Source organism: Apteryx mantelli, chromosome 1, assembly GCF_036417845.1.
Source record: "Apteryx mantelli isolate bAptMan1 chromosome 1, bAptMan1.hap1, whole genome shotgun sequence".
Taxonomy (NCBI): Eukaryota; Metazoa; Chordata; class Aves; order Apterygiformes; family Apterygidae; genus Apteryx; species Apteryx mantelli.
The window spans coordinates 105,222,085-105,243,276 of NC_089978.1; the positions used below are offsets into that span (position 1 = coordinate 105,222,085).

Consider the following 21,192-nt stretch of genomic DNA (forward strand, 5'->3'; position numbering starts at 1 on the left):
GTTCCTGCTCCAAAGCTTGGAGAGTAAAGTTTTTTTTGGTTGTTGTTTTTTTTTGTTATTTTTTTGGAAAAAGTATGGTTAATTTATTTTTCCTAGAGGAAAAAGTCTCACTTCTGTTGTTCCTAAAAGAGGAATTGGTAAGAAAGATAGTTAGCCTAAGGTAGACACCCTTCATGAAATGTTTCCATAGACTGAAGAGTTTAGCTGGATTGTATAAAGGGGGAAAAGAGGTTTAAACATGTAGCATTTATGTAGCATTTGTTAAAATATTAAAGGACTCCTCTTACAATGGAGGAAGGATAAGGAAGCCATTCTTCCTGGATTTGTTTTTGCTTTCCAGAGGAGAAGTGGGATCTTAATGAAGATCATTTTTCTTTCTAAATTTGAAGCAAGAATGCGTAAATGTACATAGGAATATGTAAAATAAAGGCAAAAAACCCTGTATGTCTCTTGATTTTTCTCACCAAAATATTACTGGTTTTAGTGGATTTCCGGGAGAAGGTATGCAACAGCCGGTATTTCCACAACTCCCAAATATGGATCCTTTTCAACAACGAATGATGGGAATACAACAGGATCCAATGCGCCACCAGGTAACTTTTTTTTATTTGTTAAAGATATTTTGGTTTTAAAATTGTTGTCTTAGTCTTTTGTGTTTTGTCCTTTTCTTTTGTGGAGAAGCAAGGAAGGGATGCTTCTGCTAAGTGAAGAGTGAATATGGCTTAGCTCTCCAACTTTCCAAAGAAAGTTGTTTTCATTCTCTGTTCTAATACAGCTTTGAAGAACATGTTTTTTATTTCAGGATATACACGTAAGATGCTTAACCTGTTTCATCTTTTTCAGGCTTCTGGCCTTATATTGTGACTTTGGAGTAGAGGGACAATTTTACTCCAAGCAAACTAATCTAATGTAATTTTATCCTAACTGGAAGTTTGTGTTCTTTCTTCCCTGAAGGTTCCTCTTCCTCCTAACGGGCAAATGCCAGGTTTCGGTCTCCTGCCTACCCCACAGTTTCCACCCATGGCTCAGCCTGTGATTCCGCCAACACCACCTGTGCAGCAAACTTTTCAGTCTCCTTTCCCAGTACAGAGTGAAACACATATGCAGAAAACACATCAGCAGGTGAGGACCCTTTCCAATAAATAAGTACTTGTGTTCTAATATTTAACTTTCTCAAATATACGTAGTTTGTTCAGAAGAAATATCATGATAACCATGTCTGGAGGTAGCTATGAGGGTAGCTTATCTGAGAGAAATTTGGATAGCCACGGTGCTACATGACAAGTATGATATTCAACAGTCTTGCAGAAGCAGCACGTATATGCTGTATGCCTCTTTCTGTGAAAGACTTTGGATTGCATCTTGGTTGTCCACTTCTCAGTTCCCCTCATCGTCCCTTTTGCGTCCCCATCATGCTTCAGGAATCTTTTGTTCACCGCAGTTCTAACAACATAATCTCATTCTGGAGAGAAGCTATTTGAAAAAGCTAGTTTTGAAGGGCTCACTAGGCCTCTGAAATAGTGGAAGTGGACTCAGAAGTCTGTAAAAGTTCTAAAAAATGAAAGTGTATGTAAACACCTTCCTCCTGTTCCGAAGGTTTTGGAGGGTATTATTCATTCAGTGACTGGCTCCTGTTAAGAAGAAATCAAAGAGCAAGACTGTTTTTGAGCCTTTATTAATAAATAAATAAACAAAAGTTTTAGGAATTCCTAAAGTAGATGCTAACATTCTGCATCTGAAAAAAATTTTTAAAGGAGTTTTTTTAGGAACCTGTAGATAATGTTGAGATACTGAAATTTATGATATGCTCTCAGCAGTTGAATGAGAAAAATGGCACTAAGCTGTATTTATGTGGAGACCTGTGATATCAGGTTCTAGAAATTATTCTTTTTTTCCACTTGGAAGAAGGATCTACTTCTCAAGAGTATCTCTAACTAGTTTGTTAGTCTTGAAGTCTGAGAGATTGTCTGTTCAGATGTTCCCTGCCAGGGTTGCATCATGAAGACTGTTTAAAGTGTGGGCAGGATACAGTATGTTTTGGATTCCTTCCAGCAGAACTGTCTTACAGGATTGGTTAGGGTTTTCTTTGTTTGTTTTTTTTTAAGATCTCCTGTATCTAGAAATTGTGTCCTGTGTTGCTTCCTTTCAACTTAAGCAGGTGGTCATATATTTATAACCCCCGTTTCTTTTATCTGTGTTCACAACTTTAAACTATTTCATTTTAAGGGGAAACTCATTCTTTAAATATAAGTACCTTTAGGAAAGTTTTCAGGAACATAATGTAGGCAAAATTTTGATGAACATCATAGAAATAGGATATAGGTTCTTCATTTGTTGTACTATGTAGCTATGACCTAAATCAAACATCTAAATACATTTAAATTAATTTATGAACTGAAGGTGTGAATTTTGCATAAATTGTTTTTAATATGTTTCCACAGTGGTTGTATTAAATTCATTTAGTACTGGACTGTCTCCCTGTTAGTGACTATAAAGTAGTGGTGAAGGTTCTGAGAAGAATTGCATTACATTTCAATTTCACATATATGAATATTCAGTATAATTTTAGTGCTGTTATGTAATTCAGTTAAGGCACAAAATGAAATAAAATGCTCAGAGTAACAACAATCAAACTGAATATTTTAGGATATGGAAGTGGAACAGCCCCCTATTCAAGAAGGAAAAAGACATCTTTCTGACAACAGAAAGTCAAGATCTAGATCTGCATCAAGGTAAATTACTGGAAGTTCTTTTAATGAGGATATACATTATATCAAGTATTGGATTTTAACATAAGAAACTTCAGTGCATCATGTCCAAAATTTGAAGTGCTTTACTAATTTTTTTATGAGTACTGAGGAGAGTTAGGCTGATAGCCTGGAGCTCAGAGAATCTAGTTTTGTGCTGCCAAATCTGCCATGGGTGAGGGGGTAACTGCTAACTGTGAGACAACAGTGACTAGCTGAGAGGTGAGCTAACTCCTTGAACTGTTGCTGAAGCTCATTTCCAGTGCCCTAGGACACAGTCCTGTTATCTGTGTTCCCTGTTGGCTACACGAATGCCCTGTTCTGCATGCTTGCTTTTGTGGTTGCTTTTAGGTGCCCAGCTTTGCTGCACAGGTCGGGTTCTGTTAATGAATGCCAAGAGACACATTTAGCAGTGGTGTCCCTTTTTGTTTTAATCTAAGGTTTAATTGCAAGAAATTATTGTCCTTGTATTATTTCCTGTATGGACAGCTCTAGTGAATTTCTTGGTAAAGTCAAACTGCCAAGGGCTTTACTTGAATATCCCTTTTGCGGTGGGGAAAGACCCTTTCAATCTCTTGCCTCTCAAGAGAGTCATGAGGATAAATTCAGCTAGCTATTGAATGTTATTTGAATGTGCTGGTAATGGGAAGCAGATTAGTGATTTAAGGATTTGTACACCTCTGAAAGCCAGCTGCCTTCTAAGGGAAATTGGAGATCCATACAGTTCTCTCTTACTAGCAGAGGATAACTTTCATATCTGTCAGTGCTGGCTAAATTTTAGGAAGGCAAAATATGATGATTTAATTTTGTCTGTGCTTGAAAGACACTTTTTCTTATGAAGAGATCTGTGATCCAGTGTGCTGTGGTCCTTTGCCTGTCAGAGAGGCAGTTTCCCATGACCTAACAGATATGGCTCCAGTACTAAAGCAAAGCCATCTCCTTTGCCAAACTTCATATGACTTCTTTGGAAGTTTACTCTCTCTTTCAGACCCTGAGTTGCTTAGATTTTGATCCCACTGTTAAATATAATTTCACTGGCAGAATTTATTTTTAACCTCTTTTTTTAGCAGTTCTTTTGTAAAAGCAACAAGCATTTTCCTCCTTTAAGCAGATGCCGTTTTCTTTCTATTATAGCATGACATAGTTTTGATACTTACTTCAATACAAAACTGATACAGAGAAGATCAGAAATTTAAAACTAATTAACTGTTTAGCTAGAATGCTGTTGTAGCAGTTTGCTATAGTTCTAAATGCATGTGAATGGACCTGGATGTATATATTTTTTTACAACTGAACTCATGCCTGATTAGTTAACTAGATATGTGAAGTGGCTGTCTCTCTCTCTCTCTCTGTTGGTGTCTGGGTCAGAAAAACTGAATGTAAATTGTTGTTTAAATTAGGTCACCTAAAAGGAGGCGTTCAAGATCTGGCTCCAGATCTCGAAGATCACGTCATCGTCGATCTCGCTCTCGATCCAGGGATAGACGCCGACACTCTCCTAAGTCTCGGTCACAAGAAAGACGTGAACGTGAGAGGGAGAGAGAACGCAGGTCAAAAGGCCTTCCTCAGATAAAGTCAGAAACTGTTAGTGGTAAGTTTGTTCTTTCTGTTTATTGCTGATGATACTTTGCAAGTTCTACTAGTACCATTTTTCAGATGCTCAAGATTTTCCTTGTTCACATATGGATTTTTTTTGTGCTCAATATTTTCTTTAATGAATTCTAGAGTTCTGTGAGGTTAAAGAAATTACTGTGCTTTCAAACAAATACTATGCCTGTGTAGGAGTACACTAACAAGACATACTTATTTGTATAAAGAAATTTTTAGAAAAATTATAAATGTGAAGGAAAACACTTCTTACATCTATTAGACCCCCCCCCCCCCAAAAGAAAAAATATATATATATATATCTATATATATCTTGTCCAGTCCACTTACCTTCACTACGTAATGTCTGCTCGGGGTATCCCAGAAGACAACTCTTAATCTGACTGAAATAATTCACTGATGTGTTACTGTCTCTTTTTTTACTTACCAAACTACCATCTTGCCAAAAACACATGCCAGAGACACTTCAGTATACTGTGGAAAAAAAGGGGGAGGGGGGCTTATAACTTTTAACTGTTTTGTCTATCTTTGCTCTGTTTCCAGTTCTTATAGTGCTAGAGATCAGAGGCTGAGTTTAGATAAGTATTGTCTGTTTATCAGTAATGTATAGATATAACTTCAGATTTTGGCTTTCTTGCTCTTTGAAGAAACTTAGGTCCTTTCCTTGGAGTCCCCAATGTATCAGGTGAAGACGGCAGACAGCTTAGTGCCATTTGGAATACTTTCTCTGATCCAGATCCCTCTTTCTTTCTCTGTCCCTTTTTCTTGGGTTTAGTACTATTTGATATGGTCCTTGAGACTCATCCAAACAAAACAGGAGTAAACTGTGCTGTTACTTATTTTTGCAACTATTTTAAAGCTGGTAAGAATTAATTCACCACATCCCTGTTCTTCCTTACCCTCATATTAGACAATTTGGCCTTTTTGGACTATCTCTAAGTTGGAAATATTTTGGTTCTAAAATGAGGAAAGAAAAAGCTGAAACAGTTTTCTTTTCTTTTCTTCGAGACATGTAAGGTAAAGTAGATTGAACAACAAGAAGTTGAACACATGATTATAATTTCTATAATGATTCAACGTTGTGGATCTCTTAAATCTGTAGAGGAGCTTTGACCTGGAAAACACAAAGGCTAATGTTCTGAATTCTGAAATAATTCTGGCTTTGCCTATGTTTATAGACAAAATGTAGTTGTTGTCTTCTGAATGTTCCCTGGGGATGTGAAATCTTCCCTGTAATTATCAAGTAAAATGAGAACATTCTTCTTGATGTAAAAGGAACAAAAGCTTAAAAAAATTTTTTTTGTTTAACTAGCCAAAACTTGGGGGATAACGATACCATTAATTTAAAAGAACTGCAAAAGTTGGTAGCTGTTAGTTTAAAAGCTTACCAGCAGTGATGTAAGATATGCTTTTTGCCAGTATCTCTCCCAGATTCTGTCACATCAGGCTCTTTAAGTCTAGCAACTATATATCACTTAGTGGGGAAAACATAGATGATGAGTGTTAAAAGTTGCCATAATAGTCTTCAGAGAATATGATATTTTGAACTCATCTAATGTTTTATTAGCCTGGAGAATGAAGTGAGATATAAGCATGTTGCTTACTCTTTCATGACAAAAAAATCCTTTCAGTAATTTCTCTCTTAACCATAGAAGGAAATGGCATTGAATAGGTCACTAAAGAGGATGTAAGTTCTGTTACTCATTGTAGTTGATTTGTCACCACATTCTGGAGGAAATCTCACTAGTAAGGGGTGTGTCACCATAAGCAGTCTAACTATCATCTTGCTAGTAAGTACCGTCTGTAACTTGTGATGCTGGCCTGTAGCTTGGATTTCATAGTAATTGGAGCGAGTTACCTTGTTGTGGAATACCCACCATATGTGCTGGGATATTTCGTGGAGCAGTGTTAGCAGCAAAGTGTTTTTTCCTTTTTATGATTTGCAGAGCTCACAGTCTGAACTTGCAACCACTTTAATATTAATTAACTAGGAGCTTATCAGTGAGTGCATTCTAACAATGATTGTGATGGCGTTGCTGTGGTTAACTCTCTTAACTCAGCTCCCAGCAGACAAAAAAGAAGTTTCTTTTAAATACTCCTTTTCAAGATTAAGAAATATATTTTAATATTAGCAGACTTTTTCATTTGAATGTCATAAGTGACTGTTAACATGACTATTTTAACATTTTTGCCTTGTGAAATCTGTATTTACAAGTGCTTTTAAAGCCTATGTTAACTCTTTTTGATTGTAGTCTGTAGTACTACGCTTTGGGTAGGACAACTTGACAAAAGGACTACTCAACAGGATGTTGGAAGTCTTTTGGAGGAGTTTGGCCCAATTGAATCAATAAATGTAAGTATAAATGGCATAGTGCAAGCTACTTTGATATGCCTTGGTTACAAAAAGGCTTTTCAGTCTATGATAAGCCAAAATTTTTTGGGTACATTCATAGTAGTCAACAGCTGTCTTTTTTCTGTATTCTAACAATTTCTGTTTTCTAACCTGTAAACTCAATTCATTTGTGCGCTTTGTGGAAAAAAAATAAGACAGTTGCTTTAGTGTAGCTTGCCATTTAAAAAAGAATGCCCTTAAGGTTAATCCAGAAGATGACCTCATTTTCATAAAACTCATGCTTTCTCTAATGAGAATGGATTGATAAAAGGCCACTGAGGAGTAGGTACAGGGTAAATACTCTGCTACTGAGTTTGTTGTTTTTCTGCTTGGTTTTGTTGTCTGGTTATAGAAATGTAGACCTTCAGCTGGTGTTTTTGATGCTTTTGCTTGTTTCTCTTCTATCATTTCAGATGTAAGCTTGGAAGAACATTAAGAATTCTTGTGTTAAGGATATTTTATATATAAACAATAGTTGTGTTCCAGTAGCTATGCAATTTTATTTAAACAAAACAAAAAATTTAACATGTGGTTGTAACTTTCTTGCACTTTCCAAATTTTGTAAAACAAGATGGAGTTTTTTTTCCTCAAATGCATTAAAAAAAAATAAAAATTATAATAAACCTGCAGATAGAATTGAATATGAAGGTATAGTTGGCAATTTTTGAGATTTGGAATAAAGTGAGGTATTAGTGTTTCTTGTTTCTTCCAGCAGATTAACTAATTCTAAGGCCACAGCACTTTCATGAATACTACTTTTTAGCCATTTTAAGGATTAAATATGTAACACTAATCCATCATCTCACATGGAATACAGTTATAAAATTCCCACATAAGAAGTTGCTTCTCATTTACCAGAAATTCCTATTTCAGGAAGATACTTGTTAGCTTAGCTTTTTAAACATTTAACTATTTCATACTTCTGTAGTCCTTTCTGAGAAACTTGCTGATGCTCCAGCTAACTGTAATTGAACTCTTATACGTTATTCATTACTTTGTTATTGTGGTAGCAAAAACAAATGTTTTTTTCTTAAAATACAAACAGATGATACCGCCTAGAGGATGTGCCTATATTGTAATGGTTCACAGACAAGATGCTTACCGTGCCCTACAAAAACTGAGCCGAGGCAACTTCAAAGTCAATCAGAAATCTATAAAGGTATTTCTTGGAACACGTCAAATTGTTCTAAAATTATTGTAATCTTTACATTTTTAATGTATTCTAGACTTCTATGTATTCTAGATATGCTGTTTTGTAATTTTATGTGAATGAACTCTGTTTTTATTGGTAAGTATTCTTCTTGTTCTGTAATGTGATTCATGGAACTTGTATTCATTTTCCTAGAAGATTGCCAGCAATTATATCTTTGACCAGCACAAAGGATGTCCGTCTTCTAATCATCAGAGTGGACTGTTAACTATGTTTTTCTTGGTGCTGGTTATTTTTTCTTAAAACTGAGTTTAATTATATATGGTAATGCTTCAAAGAGTAATAAATACGGTAGAACTCATTCATTAGCGAAGTTCTTCCTTTTGTAGAACATCATACTAGAGAATGGCACTGTCCTCTGAAGTGAAATAAAATTAGCTGAAGTGACAGGGGAACATTTGAAGAAACCATTTTTATGCATTTTTAAAAATTGTATCCAAGAATCAAGTCAGAATAGTGCATAAGAACTAATTCTGCTTCAAGTAACACTTATTTCAGGGTTTTGTAACTAAACTACTTTTCCTGCTGTTTCAATTAAAGTATTCTCTTTTGCTTCCTAACCTCAAACTGTCATGCTGTTTTGTGAAGACTGAAAATTAAAACCATTAAAATGAAAACATTTTACTGACTACATATATTTTTTCCCCAAGATTGCATGGGCTTTGAATAAAGGAATAAAGCCAGATTACAAGCAGTACTGGGATGTAGAATTGGGTGTTACCTACATACCATGGGACAAAGTGAAACCTGAAGATCTTGAAAGTTTTTGTGAAGGAGGAATGTTGGACAGCGAAACTCTTAGTCCAGGTAAAATATTGCTAGATCTTAAAATGTTTTTAAATAATTGTCCTTTATACTGGTGTACTGAAGTTGGTGTGGCTGATGTTCCTGTGCGAGTTGCATGTAAAAGCCTTCAAATGGCTAAGAGATGCGGTATGTGTAACTTATGGATTGCAGAGAGTGCATAAGTAGTCGGCGACAGTCTGTTATTAGGCGCTGTGCTGTCCTAGTACAAGGGGGCCTGGGCTAAACAAGCACTTGGACTGCTGGTGCCCTGCCAGCTGCACTGCGGTTTGCCCTTGACAGTAATCTGTGTCGGGAGTGTGTAGTACTCGGCAGCCCCTGAGCCAGCGCAGACCCCTCCGGTTTGTGGGAGGTCTCCCTAACAAGGGAGCCCGCATTTGAAGTACTTGCGTAGCAGCTGAGCTGCCAGCAGCTTTATTATTTCCATTCCAATTGCCTTTTGTTTTCATACATGTAAGAGTTTCAGTTCCTTTAGCAAGTGTATTTATTTTGACCTAAGTAGAATCCTTGTTATTTTGTATGTAGGCAGTAAAAATAGCAGGGTTTTTTGTTTGAATTAAGAAAATTACACCTGTTATCAGTAGCTTCAAATCAATTACAGGTTATGTCAATACAGAATTGCTAGTGATAAGCTTTAGTGCTAGCTGTTGTGGTTTTAAAAGTAATATTAAATAAATGCAGTACTTACATAAAAATTGAAATTATCTTATGTTCTTTGAATTGGCACTCTAGATTACTTTGCTGATTTTAACTGTGCAACCGTTGAATGATGTGCTGTCTAGCTACTGAAACGTGATTTGACTGTTATGTCATTCTGTCCAGTTTGCCATAGCTAGGTGGTTATTATTCTAAACAGTAACATCTCTTCATGAGAATTGCACACAAGTAATTCAAGTGTGTTTTGTAAATGAAAGTCCAATTAGTGATAAACATAACCTCAGTGTGTTCCAGTCTTCTCGGTTTTTTTTCCTCTTTTCCATGATGCCTCTTTTTTGTCCCCCCGCCTTTTTCTTCCTCAGCTGGCTTTTCCCAAGAGGTATTGACAGACAGTAGGAGCTGTGTTTCTGCTCTAAAATCAGTTTAAACCTGTAGCTGATGTTCCTCTTATTTTGCTGTGATTCTGTATTGTTGTATTCTTATTTTGTTTTGTTAAGAGTTGTAAATGTTGGGTTTTCAAAAATAACTTTTCAAATAAATGAAAAAGCTGCTGCCTTGCCCTAGAATAATGAAATCTATTGAAAGCTTGTCCCAAAACAACCTTACTGTTTTTGTTACAGATAATATGCTTTAGAATCCTGGACATGCATACATGCAGTCAGTGCAAAGAATTGAATTGTGAAATGACTAATGGAAGGAATAGGTTTACTTGCCGTGTTTCAGAGCCAGTGGTTTGCTGTACTGTATTTAAAGTAATTTGGAGTTTTTATCTTCAGAAATACACTTTAAATAAAGAGAAGCCTATAGAAATAAAAATTATTTGAAAAATGATTTTATTTAGCTTGGTTCATTGTTTTAAACATCACAAAACATACTGGTTTTACATGGCAGGTACTTGACTACTTGTCCACTTCTACTGAACTTTTTTTTTTTTTTTTAAATGTAGAGTGGAAGGGGATTCCCAAGAAGTCTGAAAATGAAGTAGCTCAAAATGGAGGGGCAGAAGCTACGCATAATGAACCAGTGTCACCTATACCTAAAGCTTTACCTGTTCCAATTCCTGTTCCCATGCCTGCACCAATAACTGTACCTCCTCCACAGGTGAGAATTGCTTCTCATTTGCTCTGGATATCGCAACAAAAACTTAATTTAAATTATAATTCAGGATGGCAATACATAAGTTACAGAGAGGGAGGACACATGATGATTGATAGCTTAAGTAGTTGATTTTGTTTGTGTTTCCTGTTGTTGTCTTCAGTTGTAACTGCTCTTGTTGGCAGACTGGCCATGCTGGTGATTTATATAGGTAATTTTCCTGTGCCATAAATCCAGTATGCACCTGAAATCAGTTACTTGACCTTTCCTTCATAAAAGAGCAACACAGTGTAAGTGAAGAACACTTCCTGTTCTGCTAAGTCACAGTGGCAATGGAAGACTTGAAAAACCAAGCCCATTAGGGTTTGGAGCACATTTTGTGCCCAGCAGGAACAGAGCTTCTGGTTTCATTCCCTTGAAAAGGGATACCCAAACAGCCCTGGGAACTGAGTCAGTGCATGGTTAGTGGGAATGATGGAGGATTTGCTTCAAAACCTCGCTGCTGCTCTGAACCAAAATGCTAATGCAGACATAGCCTCTCAGATCTTTCCTCAAAGTAATGTAAATCTCTACTTCTAATATCCATTGTCTCAATCCAGAATAAATTATTACAGTAGATTCTTTTTATTAATGGGAAGAGTTGCATCCTCTCAGTTTTATGATTGCATGAATTTTTTTTCTGATTCTTTTTAGCTAATTTCCCTCTCTATTGGTTTAAATAAGTTATAAACCTTGTAAAATATGCAAGTTGCTTTCATTTTTGTTCATATTCTGTATGTTCTTATTGAACAGCCTTTGGAAATTCAATTTAAAAATTTTCATGATATTTATTTGTTGCTATGCTTCTTCAGTCAAAGTTATTATTGTATGTTCATTCTGTAAAACAGGTCTGTCTAAAATTTTACTGTTAGTTTAAATAACATGCAGTAATAATTATTCCCTCCAATGTTTTATAATTTGTTTTTCTTTTAGCTTTACTTATTGACAAAAGATTGTTACTAGTTTTATTGTAATAGTTTTTCTGGTCACTTAAAATAGTAGTATACCTTCTCCCAAAAGGAAGATGTTTGAATAAAACTATTTTAAAACTTGGGAAAATATGATTTGTGAACCACAACATGGCAGATACTCGGAAAAGATCATGAACTCAAATTATTCAAAGACAAAAATAATTTAGCCAACTCCATGATTTCAGAACATAGACTGTTGAATTCTGTGTTGTTTTGACACAGAATTCTTGTAGTGCTGTAAGGTGTTTTCGGTAAATGAACACGTGGGTCAAATTTTGAATTTCAGAGAGCTTTAATACTGATTAGCTGTAATTAAAATTAACTGTAATTAATACTAGTGTTGTTTTTTATTTTTATTGAATTCACACTGAAAAACAAAGTGTAAATAAGAAACCCACTAGTTTCATAACATGAAAATGAAGCTAGTTTGTTCCAGTCTCATCAGTTTTGTTATTTTTTACTATGGCAAAGAAACTTTTCTTGTAGTCTTTGCAAATTCAGACTAGGATCGGGGAGCCATATTTGGTCTTTGTCTCTGGCTTCACTGCAAACTCTTTTAGGCTGTATTATACTTGACCAGTTCAGTTGTCTTCTCCAGGGTGCCATAAATTAGAATAGTTTAATGTTGTGTAAATAGTTCTCAGAACTTACAAGTTTGGTTCAACTGTGATGATATAAATGGTGTTAGTGGTAAAAGTAACTTGTTTTTGCTATTCAGATATCCTAATGTGACATAATACCTGAAGGAAACAGCTCATTAAATGCTATTTTTTTGTTCAAATCACTTTTTAGAATAGCTTTGCAGTTTATTTAGCTGATGTGTTTTTGTCCTGTGATACAAGTAGAATTGCTCTCATTTGTATTTGGCTTCAGTGTTTATGGCTGTAAGATGTGTGGAGGTTGCTACGAAGTGGTGGGTAGCTGCTCATTCCATCAAACCTGGAATGAGTGTTGGCACAGTGATACCAGCATGCTCCATCCATCTGTGTGGGTGCTCCCCTGGCACCCAGGGAAAGCACCCTGGTCCCTCTGACTGTGGAGGCAGGTTTAACATGCGTGGTATGCCAGAACAGCAGTTTTGATGCATTGCCCTGATTTAGGCTGTGGTGGTCAAGCACAGGACTGCCTAACAGGAACCCCCAAACAGCTCTGGCTGCATGGTTGCTGTACCTTATTCTTCCTTTTCCCACTTCTTGACCACCTTTTTTGCTGAGCTTGTTCCTCCCTTTCTCTGACCCAATCTTCTCCCAAGTAAACAACTCTGCCCTACTTACTTTTTCCTTGTTGGTCCCAGTTTTGCTGCATCAATACCTGAATTTGCTATTTCTGACACCATTACCTAGGTAATACTGTCCTTGTATGGTATTCCTGGATATGGTTACCTAGGTGGTGCTGGCCTTCCAAGGTCCTGCTCCCTGAAAGGTCCTCAGTGCTCCTCTCCATTCATCTGTGACGTTTGGCCATTGCTCATATAACGCTCCCCTTAGCCACCTGCAAAATCCAGCCATCCCTCACAGCGCAGTCTGTAACTTTCGTCAGCTCATGTTGTTATCTGTCACCTCTGGCAGTTTCTAATGTTGTGGCCAGTAGTTTCTCATGTCCTGTTCAGTTAGCTTCACTTCAGGCCAGGGCCTAGTCAGCGTCTTTGTCATCTGCCTGCAGCCCTAACATTCCTCCACTTAAAGGTAGTATCAGAAGGAGCTGCATCACTCTGTTCTCTGGCAGAGCCGGAACGGGCCTCCTGTGGTACCCCCAAGTGGGCTGCACACACAGGGATGGGAGCCCAGCTCTGCTGGGCAATACCAGCGAGGGGTGTGAGTAGCTGCAGTCTGACCTGTCATTGCTTGCACCGCCTTCGCCCTTTAATGCAGCCTGTACATAGTAAGGTGCTTAAAATCAATAATGTCCCTGTAAGAGAAATAGCCCATGTAGGTAAGTCTAGTTCTTTGGCCTTGATAGCCCCCACAGCCTCTTCCCAGCCACAGGGTCCTGGGCTGTTGGCAAGCTAGGTGGAATGCTTTGCTTGCCTCGGGTCGCTGGAGTAAGCCGTCTTCTTGCCCGTAGATTCAGATATCCGAGCTGTTGCTGATTGTGGTCCCCCTCCTGCAGGTCTGGGTAATTCACCTCAGTGGTCTACTCTGAGGGTAGGTCCATGTTTATTTTTTTAAGTCATACTGTAGTGTTGAGGATCAAGTTAAATCTATTTCTTGGTTATCCAGAATCAATTTCAGTTGAATACCACTTGTGTCAGTTGTTACACATTTTTTGCTGGGGGTCATACATTGAAGTTCAGTGGGCTTGCTGTGGCCAACCCTCCCATAAGTTTCCCAGTCCAACCCGAAGACCCTTCTCATTTAATGGGTTGTTAGCCAGAAACCAAGACCCAACTTGAGTGTGTACTTCCCAAATTTCAGGCTGTATTACCCAATCCCACATTCCTTCTTTCTATATGTGCATGTAGCACTTGTGTATTGGTCCAATGTCCATCACCTACCCCTTGCATTTGAAATTAGCTCCTCCTTGACAGCCTTTCTTGGGGAATCCAGGTGCTCTTGAATATTTAGCTGTCTTGGAGCAGTGTAAGTTGACTGTGCACCTTTTAGTCCACTGGGCCAATTATTCTCCTTCAAGGCTCTCTGTCTGAGAGGTTTGCAGTAAGAAATAGTTGTACCTGCACATAGGCCGAACCTCAAGACATGTTGACTGAGATGCACCTGGTGATTTGCGTGTGAATTATTGAGAGGTTAATTATTCCAGGTCCCAATGTTGCTAATGAAATATAATTTTTCCCAATGTTTGACTCCCCATTAATAAAGGCTCTGCTCAGTAGCATTTCTGTTTCTGTTTTATCTAATTCATTACCTGTTATTCTGAAACTTCACCATTCCTCTGTGTTTGTTACCTGTCAGTGTTTATTATCTATTGGTTCCATCTCTTTAACAAACAGAGAAACTTTCATGCTTTAAATTTTACCTTAAATCAGACTTTATGACATTTATGCATAGATTTTACCACCACCTTTTCTCTCTCTTTGTTTAAAGGAAAGTTTTTAATAACGTTAGTTACAAATATGCATTAGGGTGTTAACTTTTTGGAAAAAATTAAATACAGCAGTTAAGTTTTGGTAATTAGGTATGAATATCATCTAATGTGTATCTACACCATCTTTCTTCAATGTTTATTTCTACTCTGGTTCAATCAGAATATTTTACTATTCAGTATCCCCTTTCAAGTCATTGTATACATATGCTTCATCCACAGTCTTCCCAACTTTTAACCCATTAAGTACTCATAGCACTTAACTAGTTTCCCATCTATTTTAAATCTTTTACCTCATTGATATCCCTCTTTGATTCCTTCTATTACATTCGCACTCTGTATGTACACGCTCGCTTAATAGAACATTACTGCAGTCAACATTCTATCACTAGGTCTAGTTACTTTTCTCAAGTTGTTTTCCTTTGGAGGATTACTCTTTAAATAAACAAAAGAAGACCTACCAAGGCTATTGGGTTACAAGATTTTCAAAGCACTTTTCCAAAGCTTTAACAGTGATTAATGGAAACAACTTTAGGGTTACTCAAAATTAATGTTCATCCAGTTAATCTTGGCCTTATATGGTATTCCTGGCACCATGGCCTTACAAAGTCCTATTCCCTGAAAGGTCCCCAGTGCTCCCCTCCAGTTATCTGTGAAGTTTGGTTGTTGTTCACATAACACCTCCTTAACGACCTGCAAAACCCAGCAATCCCTCATGGTGCTATCTGTAACTTTTGTCAGTGTTTCACATTGTTATCTGTCACCTCTGGCAATTTCTCGTGTTGTGTCATATCCATTAGTTTTCCACATCCTGTTCAGTTAGCTTAACTTTACACTTGGGCCCAGTTAGCAGATTATTATAAAACTAAAATTAAAAGTGACACTCTATATTAGAGCCTATTAATTAGTTTCATGTAATGTAGTTTTTATATTACATTAATGAAAACTATTTTGAGGGTTGACTTATTTTTAGGTTGGCTTCAATCCAGAAGCAACTTGACACAAATTGGAATGAAAATCATAATAATAATAATTGACCAAGGAAGTAAAAGTTGCTCTAATGTAATATGCAAACTCAGGTAGTTAAGATACCTAATAAATAAATAAAGTTCTTTAATTGCTCCGAAGTTGTGTGCATAATAGTATGTTATGCTGGTTAGTAAAATTTATTCCAACTATTGTCAGCATGTCTTAACATTGATTTACCACAGAGGATCATTCTTTCTTTAAGAACAGAGGCAAACAAGATTAATGTTGATATTTTAAGCTGGAGTTCTTTGACTGCTAATTAGATCAATTATTTAAGGCACCTTATTGCAGTGTAATTTAAGATAGCTTAAATTTTCTTGTTTTGATGGACCAAGCACAGAAGAAAGAAGTCCACATTCAAACAACAAATAATCTGTTCAGTCTTGATATAACACTTTTTTTCCTCTTCCTTTTCGTAGGTTCCACCACATCCATCAGGTCCTCCTGTGGTTGGTGCACTCCAACCACCTGCTTTCACAGCACCTTTAGGAATCCCACCTCCTGGATTTGCTCCTGGAGTGCCACCACCACCACCACCTCCGTTTTTACGACCTGGGTTCAACCCAATGCATTTACCCCCAGGTATATTTATGTATTTCTAGAAATATTAAGTTCTTTTTTTAATCACATAGCCAATAAAAGTATTTGCAATATAAACTACACAACCACATTTTGGTAAAGTGATATGCCATGTTAATATATACTTTTCTTATAGGCTTTCTTCCTCCTGGACCACCACCACCTATAACTCCTCCTGTATCTGTTCCTCACACTCCAGCAGTAAACATCCCAAATTGTAAGTGTTTGAATCTTAGGCAAGTGGCTGTAGAAGAAAGGTATCATGCAGGCAGAGAAACTGACTTTTTTTTAAATGTCAATACAATTGTTCCTTAGCTACAGCAGCTGGTGTAAATGAAGACACTACAAAAGATGCATCTGTTGGAAATCCCATCCCTACAGTGGTTTCTGGATCCAGAGGGAATACTGAAACTAGTGATAGTTCCAAAATATATGGGACTGTTCCACCTCCTGTAGCACCTACTAATGTACCTGCTCCTGTTACCCAAGCAATTCCACTTCTTGGTAAGTTCTTTTTTGTATATATTCTTCAGTTTATTGTTTCCTGAATTTAAAATAAGATTTTCATTTTCCTACTGATTTACAGTTTGTGGGAAACTAAAGTGGATTTTTCAACATTTGTTCAAATTTCTGTCCTTCTGTTTAGCTTTTAAATAATTTTTAAAGGCTTGATTTTGCACAGAAGAAACAGTAAAACTGATGTTATTGAAGATCTCTATTTTCTGAAGAAACAAAAAAGCTGTAAATTTTAAATTACAAATTCAGGACAGAATGACATGCTGTCTAGTTTAACAAATTGCAGTTCATAGTATATAGAAGATTATCTTATGAAAAAATATTTGTGTGACATGAACTGTATTTTAGGCTTGACTATTACATGTATAGTGGTTACTATTAACATAACTTATAGCAGAACAGTATTCTTTTAAAACTGTATTTTTTAAATCTATGAAAATATGGCATACTTTTTCTGTATGGAATAAATTGTTTTAATAAAAATAAAAAGCTTTCATTTAACCCTGTATTACAGGTTTTGAAACCTTTTTAGCAATATGCTATTTTGACGAGCAAAACAAGTTAACCTTGGATATTTTATGTAGATTATTTTTCATGTTGAGAGTTTTCAGATATTTAAAGAGATTGCATGCTGTTTTATGTTACAGGGGTCTGCTAAATATTTATTTTAGGATGGCCCTTTATGGTTCAGTGTCAAGAATATGCTCAAAAGGCAACTATAAATTTCCTATTAATTATAATAGGATTGTTCCATTTATGTGATTTCAGACCTCTATATGAGAGCATGACAAGGATATGAAAATGATAACTTTGTTTAAGTGTGTTTATGCCCCAAAATGTGCAGTGTTAACTGCAGAACAAACTAAGATTTTTTTTTTTTCTCTCTCTCTCTCTCTCTGAGAGCTTACTGCTCTGTTGGATTTGATGCATAAATTTTCCAGCTGTGACTAGTGATTTTTTTGAATGCTTCATGTTAGAAGCTCAAAATGACATCCTTCTAAGCAGACTTTTTCAAAAATTGAAGAGCCTCTTCTCTCTAAAAATCAGGCTGCTTATAAAGTCCATCAGGGCAGACATCCAAAACCAGTAACTAGTTGTTTTGAGAGTATCTTGGCCATTTGACAAATAGAGACAGACTTAAGAAAAATCCTTTGACAGCATGGGTTGAGTTTTATAGCGATAAGGATTATCTGGCTATACATTTTTTTCAAGACACACACACCTTAATGGCTAAATGACATTTTTTTATAATTGTAATACAGTATTACCAAATTATTTGAAGTTTCATGTTATCGTGTCTTGTACATCATAACCTGAACTTCTTATTCCAAGCCTTTGCAATGCATTAAGTTACTCTGTGGTGTGCTGTATTACTGTATACAGAAGAAAAAGCTTTTATAAAATGAAGATTGAAGTGAAGTAAATTAAATGTCCATATCACTTATGTGGACAATAGCTTTTATTACTCTTACAAACTCAAGGAAGCTGAATTTGATAAATTGGAAAATCAAGAATTTACCTTCGTTTTTATTGGTTTGTTTATGGGATAGTTGAGGATGGAGTTGCCATATAGTCAGTCTCATCAATAAGGGGTCAGAGAGGTGTTTTTTTGTTTGTTTTTTAAGATTACAAGTCTGTCTTAAGGTGTGCATTTACAACGTAGGAGAACTGAAGTACTAACTAAGAGCTCTCTGTGTTTCTTTTTCAAGTAATTGCATTTTATGTTGACAAGTGTCTTATTTCAAGCAGAAGTTATAAAATCAATGAGTTATGTAAAATCCTTCCATCCTGACATTTCAGAGTTACAGGGGACTATTCACAATGAGATGTAAGATATAACAAAACTAGCAGAAATAGATGATTAATCTTTAATCATGTAAAGTGTTAAAAAATTAGTATCAGTCTCTTTTGCTTTTAAATCTTTTCAGTAAGTTGAGACAAATGAAACTCTTGTCTTAAAACCACTTTGATTCACGTAACAGTTGAGCTTAACTCTACATGTGAGAGACCAGATCTGGTCTCTCCTTAAGCTGGAAGAAAAACATGGAGGTGATTTTCCCCCCCCACCCCCCACCATTTATGCTGTATCTAGATTGCAAGGAAGAAGTGTCACTTGAAGTCTTGCCCTCCCCATCATGCGAATTCAAGAGTTGGCCAGGCTGTGTCATCATTCCTTTTCATTCTGTGTGTCAGGTTTCATCCCTAGGGAAATCAAAACATGGGAAATGGAGTGTGCCAGGGTTTCACCACCTGTGTGGACATGAGATGCAATCTACATATGCATCCAGGTCCAGGAGCCCAGAAGTACTCACAGGTCTGACCATTTAAATGTAGCCTTAGTGCTTGTACAGGTCAGAGACACGTGAACTGGACAAAGTAAGCAAGTAGGTACAGCATCCCCTTCAGTTTGCCATGGGAAACTGTAAGCAAGGGACATCAGATGCTTCAGACTGAAGGACCTTGTGTTCTCAAGTATATGGTTTAGCAGTTTGGATAGATAACTGGTTATGTGACTAGTTTCTCATGAAGTCCTCTTAAACTGCTGCTTAAACATGCCCATGATGTGGTTCTCAAGGCTGAGATAAGAAGGTAGAAGAAAGATTTGTTTGACAGCATCATGAAGTATATCATGAGGACTCTGCTTGGGGAAATAGGGATGAAGGGGCTTCAGTAGTTTAACAAGAAGAATGAAGAAATGTTCTTCGGATATTGTGGGCAGGATAGAAGAACATGCTTCAGCAAGCTGAATTCAAAGAATGAAGATTGCTCTGAAGAGACTCTCATAGAAATCTAAACCTAATAATCTTGTCTGAGAATACCTTATGTAATCTGTAAAAATGCAGGAACTCTTTCCTAACTTTTGTAACTTCAAAATGAAGCTTATCTATCTGTCCAGTTTTTTTAATGGAAGATATGTTATAAAGTAATTCTAAATTGATGGATTATTGTAAGATTTCATATGCTTTCTTAGTAATGTAAGTTACATTCTGTTTCATCTCCACTAATTTCATTCATTCCTCCAATGTAATTCTTTCATCACTTCCAACAACGACATGTTTGTGACTCCAAAGCAGTGATCCCTTGTGGACATTGTGTCTAAATTTTTTGTGCTAATTTCTAAAAAACAAAACAAAACAAAAAAACAAAAAACCCACCACCTTCAGATTGTTTTAATTTAGTTGTATCCTTGATCATATTCACTGTTGTTATAACTTCTTGTTCTTAATTTGGACAAGATGATCCAGATTGTAACTGATTTTGTGAGTGTGTGCTCATCATTTCTTTTAAACAATCTGCAGAGCAGAATTTTTTTAGACTCTTTTTACATGCAACTACTGCAGAAAGTGATAGGGTTTGAGTTGTCAACTTGGTCTGAATGCTGAGCAAATGCTGTAATTTGGACCAGTAATAAATTGCTGTTGCAGATGCTTTGTTTTATTCAGATTCTCTGATCCATTATCTTGATTAAATACACCAGACTGCAGTTTTGTAGGTATGGTCTAATGCTCTTTTTATCAAAATTCCTATACTGATAATTACATTTTATCAAAGATTAATATACCATAGTTCTCATGGAGCTTGGTATTCATTTCCTGTTAATACACGCTGAATTATTATTCTTTTCTCCCTTTCTGGTTTGCTCCTAAGTAGCATCATGTTCTTTTTGTAATCTGCATTAAATTATAAAAGACAGTGTAATATTATTTAAGCTTATCACAGTATTAGTGTATTATAAAGTGGATCCTGGGAAAAGGAAGTATCAACTTTTTAGTAATACAGGATATTAACAATGATAAACTTGCTACATTTCCAAATTTTTTGTGATGGTCCATGTTAAACACCTAACAAACACTGCGTGTTTTCTAATTACATATATGTATGCTACTTTCATACAGATAATATTACCTCTGAACTCTCATTCAGTAAGGTAAACGTGAATTCTCAGGCACCATTCACGAAATTAAATTTTGCCTTCATGATTCACTTGACCTGGATCAGTTTAATGTGTATGCTTTATAAAGCAGGAATTTTAAAAGTCTAATACCTGTAACCAACACTGTACATTTGTGTAGTTTGACTCTTACATCCTTGTTTAAGAATCTTTAAGTGAATAGGAGCAAACTCCTATTGGCTTCAGTGACGGACATTGACTACCTTGGAAAATGTTGGTACTTACGGCAAGTCATTTAAGTTGAGAGTCCATACTTAGGCACTTAGGTTTAGGGTTCTTTCTTTACAGTCTTGGTCTGTTCTAAAGGTTTCTGTATCAAACCCTAGAGAAAGATACCAGACTTAAAACACTGTATTTAGTACCATTTCCAAGAATTTCCTGATAGTATTTAATTTTCTAGTTTTAAGATGCAGCATCCCCCCTGGAGCCTGACTGTACAAAAATTAATGTGACATGCTAAATGTTGCATAACATCAGCATTAAACTCATGGTGTAAACCTTTAGCCCGTTGTTCTGCTAGTATCCTAAGCTTTTGACTTCTTGTTCCCATATGT

General features: G+C 36.3%; 1 protein-coding gene across 3 annotated transcripts in view; it reads left to right on the forward strand.

Annotated features, from left to right (window-relative positions):
* SCAF4 (SR-related CTD associated factor 4) overlaps nucleotides 1-21,192 on the forward strand; it is a 48,669-nt gene that overhangs the window by 21,318 nt on the left and 6,159 nt on the right. For all 3 annotated transcript variants that reach the window (XM_067299304.1, XM_067299317.1, XM_067299312.1), the window contains 11 exons: nucleotides 485-593; nucleotides 955-1,122; nucleotides 2,647-2,732; nucleotides 4,148-4,338; nucleotides 6,608-6,708; nucleotides 7,793-7,906; nucleotides 8,608-8,764; nucleotides 10,365-10,519; nucleotides 16,011-16,173; nucleotides 16,307-16,387; nucleotides 16,486-16,674. In XM_067299304.1, the coding sequence (XP_067155405.1) occupies nucleotides 485-593; nucleotides 955-1,122; nucleotides 2,647-2,732; nucleotides 4,148-4,338; nucleotides 6,608-6,708; nucleotides 7,793-7,906; nucleotides 8,608-8,764; nucleotides 10,365-10,519; nucleotides 16,011-16,173; nucleotides 16,307-16,387; nucleotides 16,486-16,674 (1,514 nt within the window). The remainder of the gene's footprint in view (nucleotides 1-484; nucleotides 594-954; nucleotides 1,123-2,646; nucleotides 2,733-4,147; nucleotides 4,339-6,607; nucleotides 6,709-7,792; nucleotides 7,907-8,607; nucleotides 8,765-10,364; nucleotides 10,520-16,010; nucleotides 16,174-16,306; nucleotides 16,388-16,485; nucleotides 16,675-21,192) is intronic.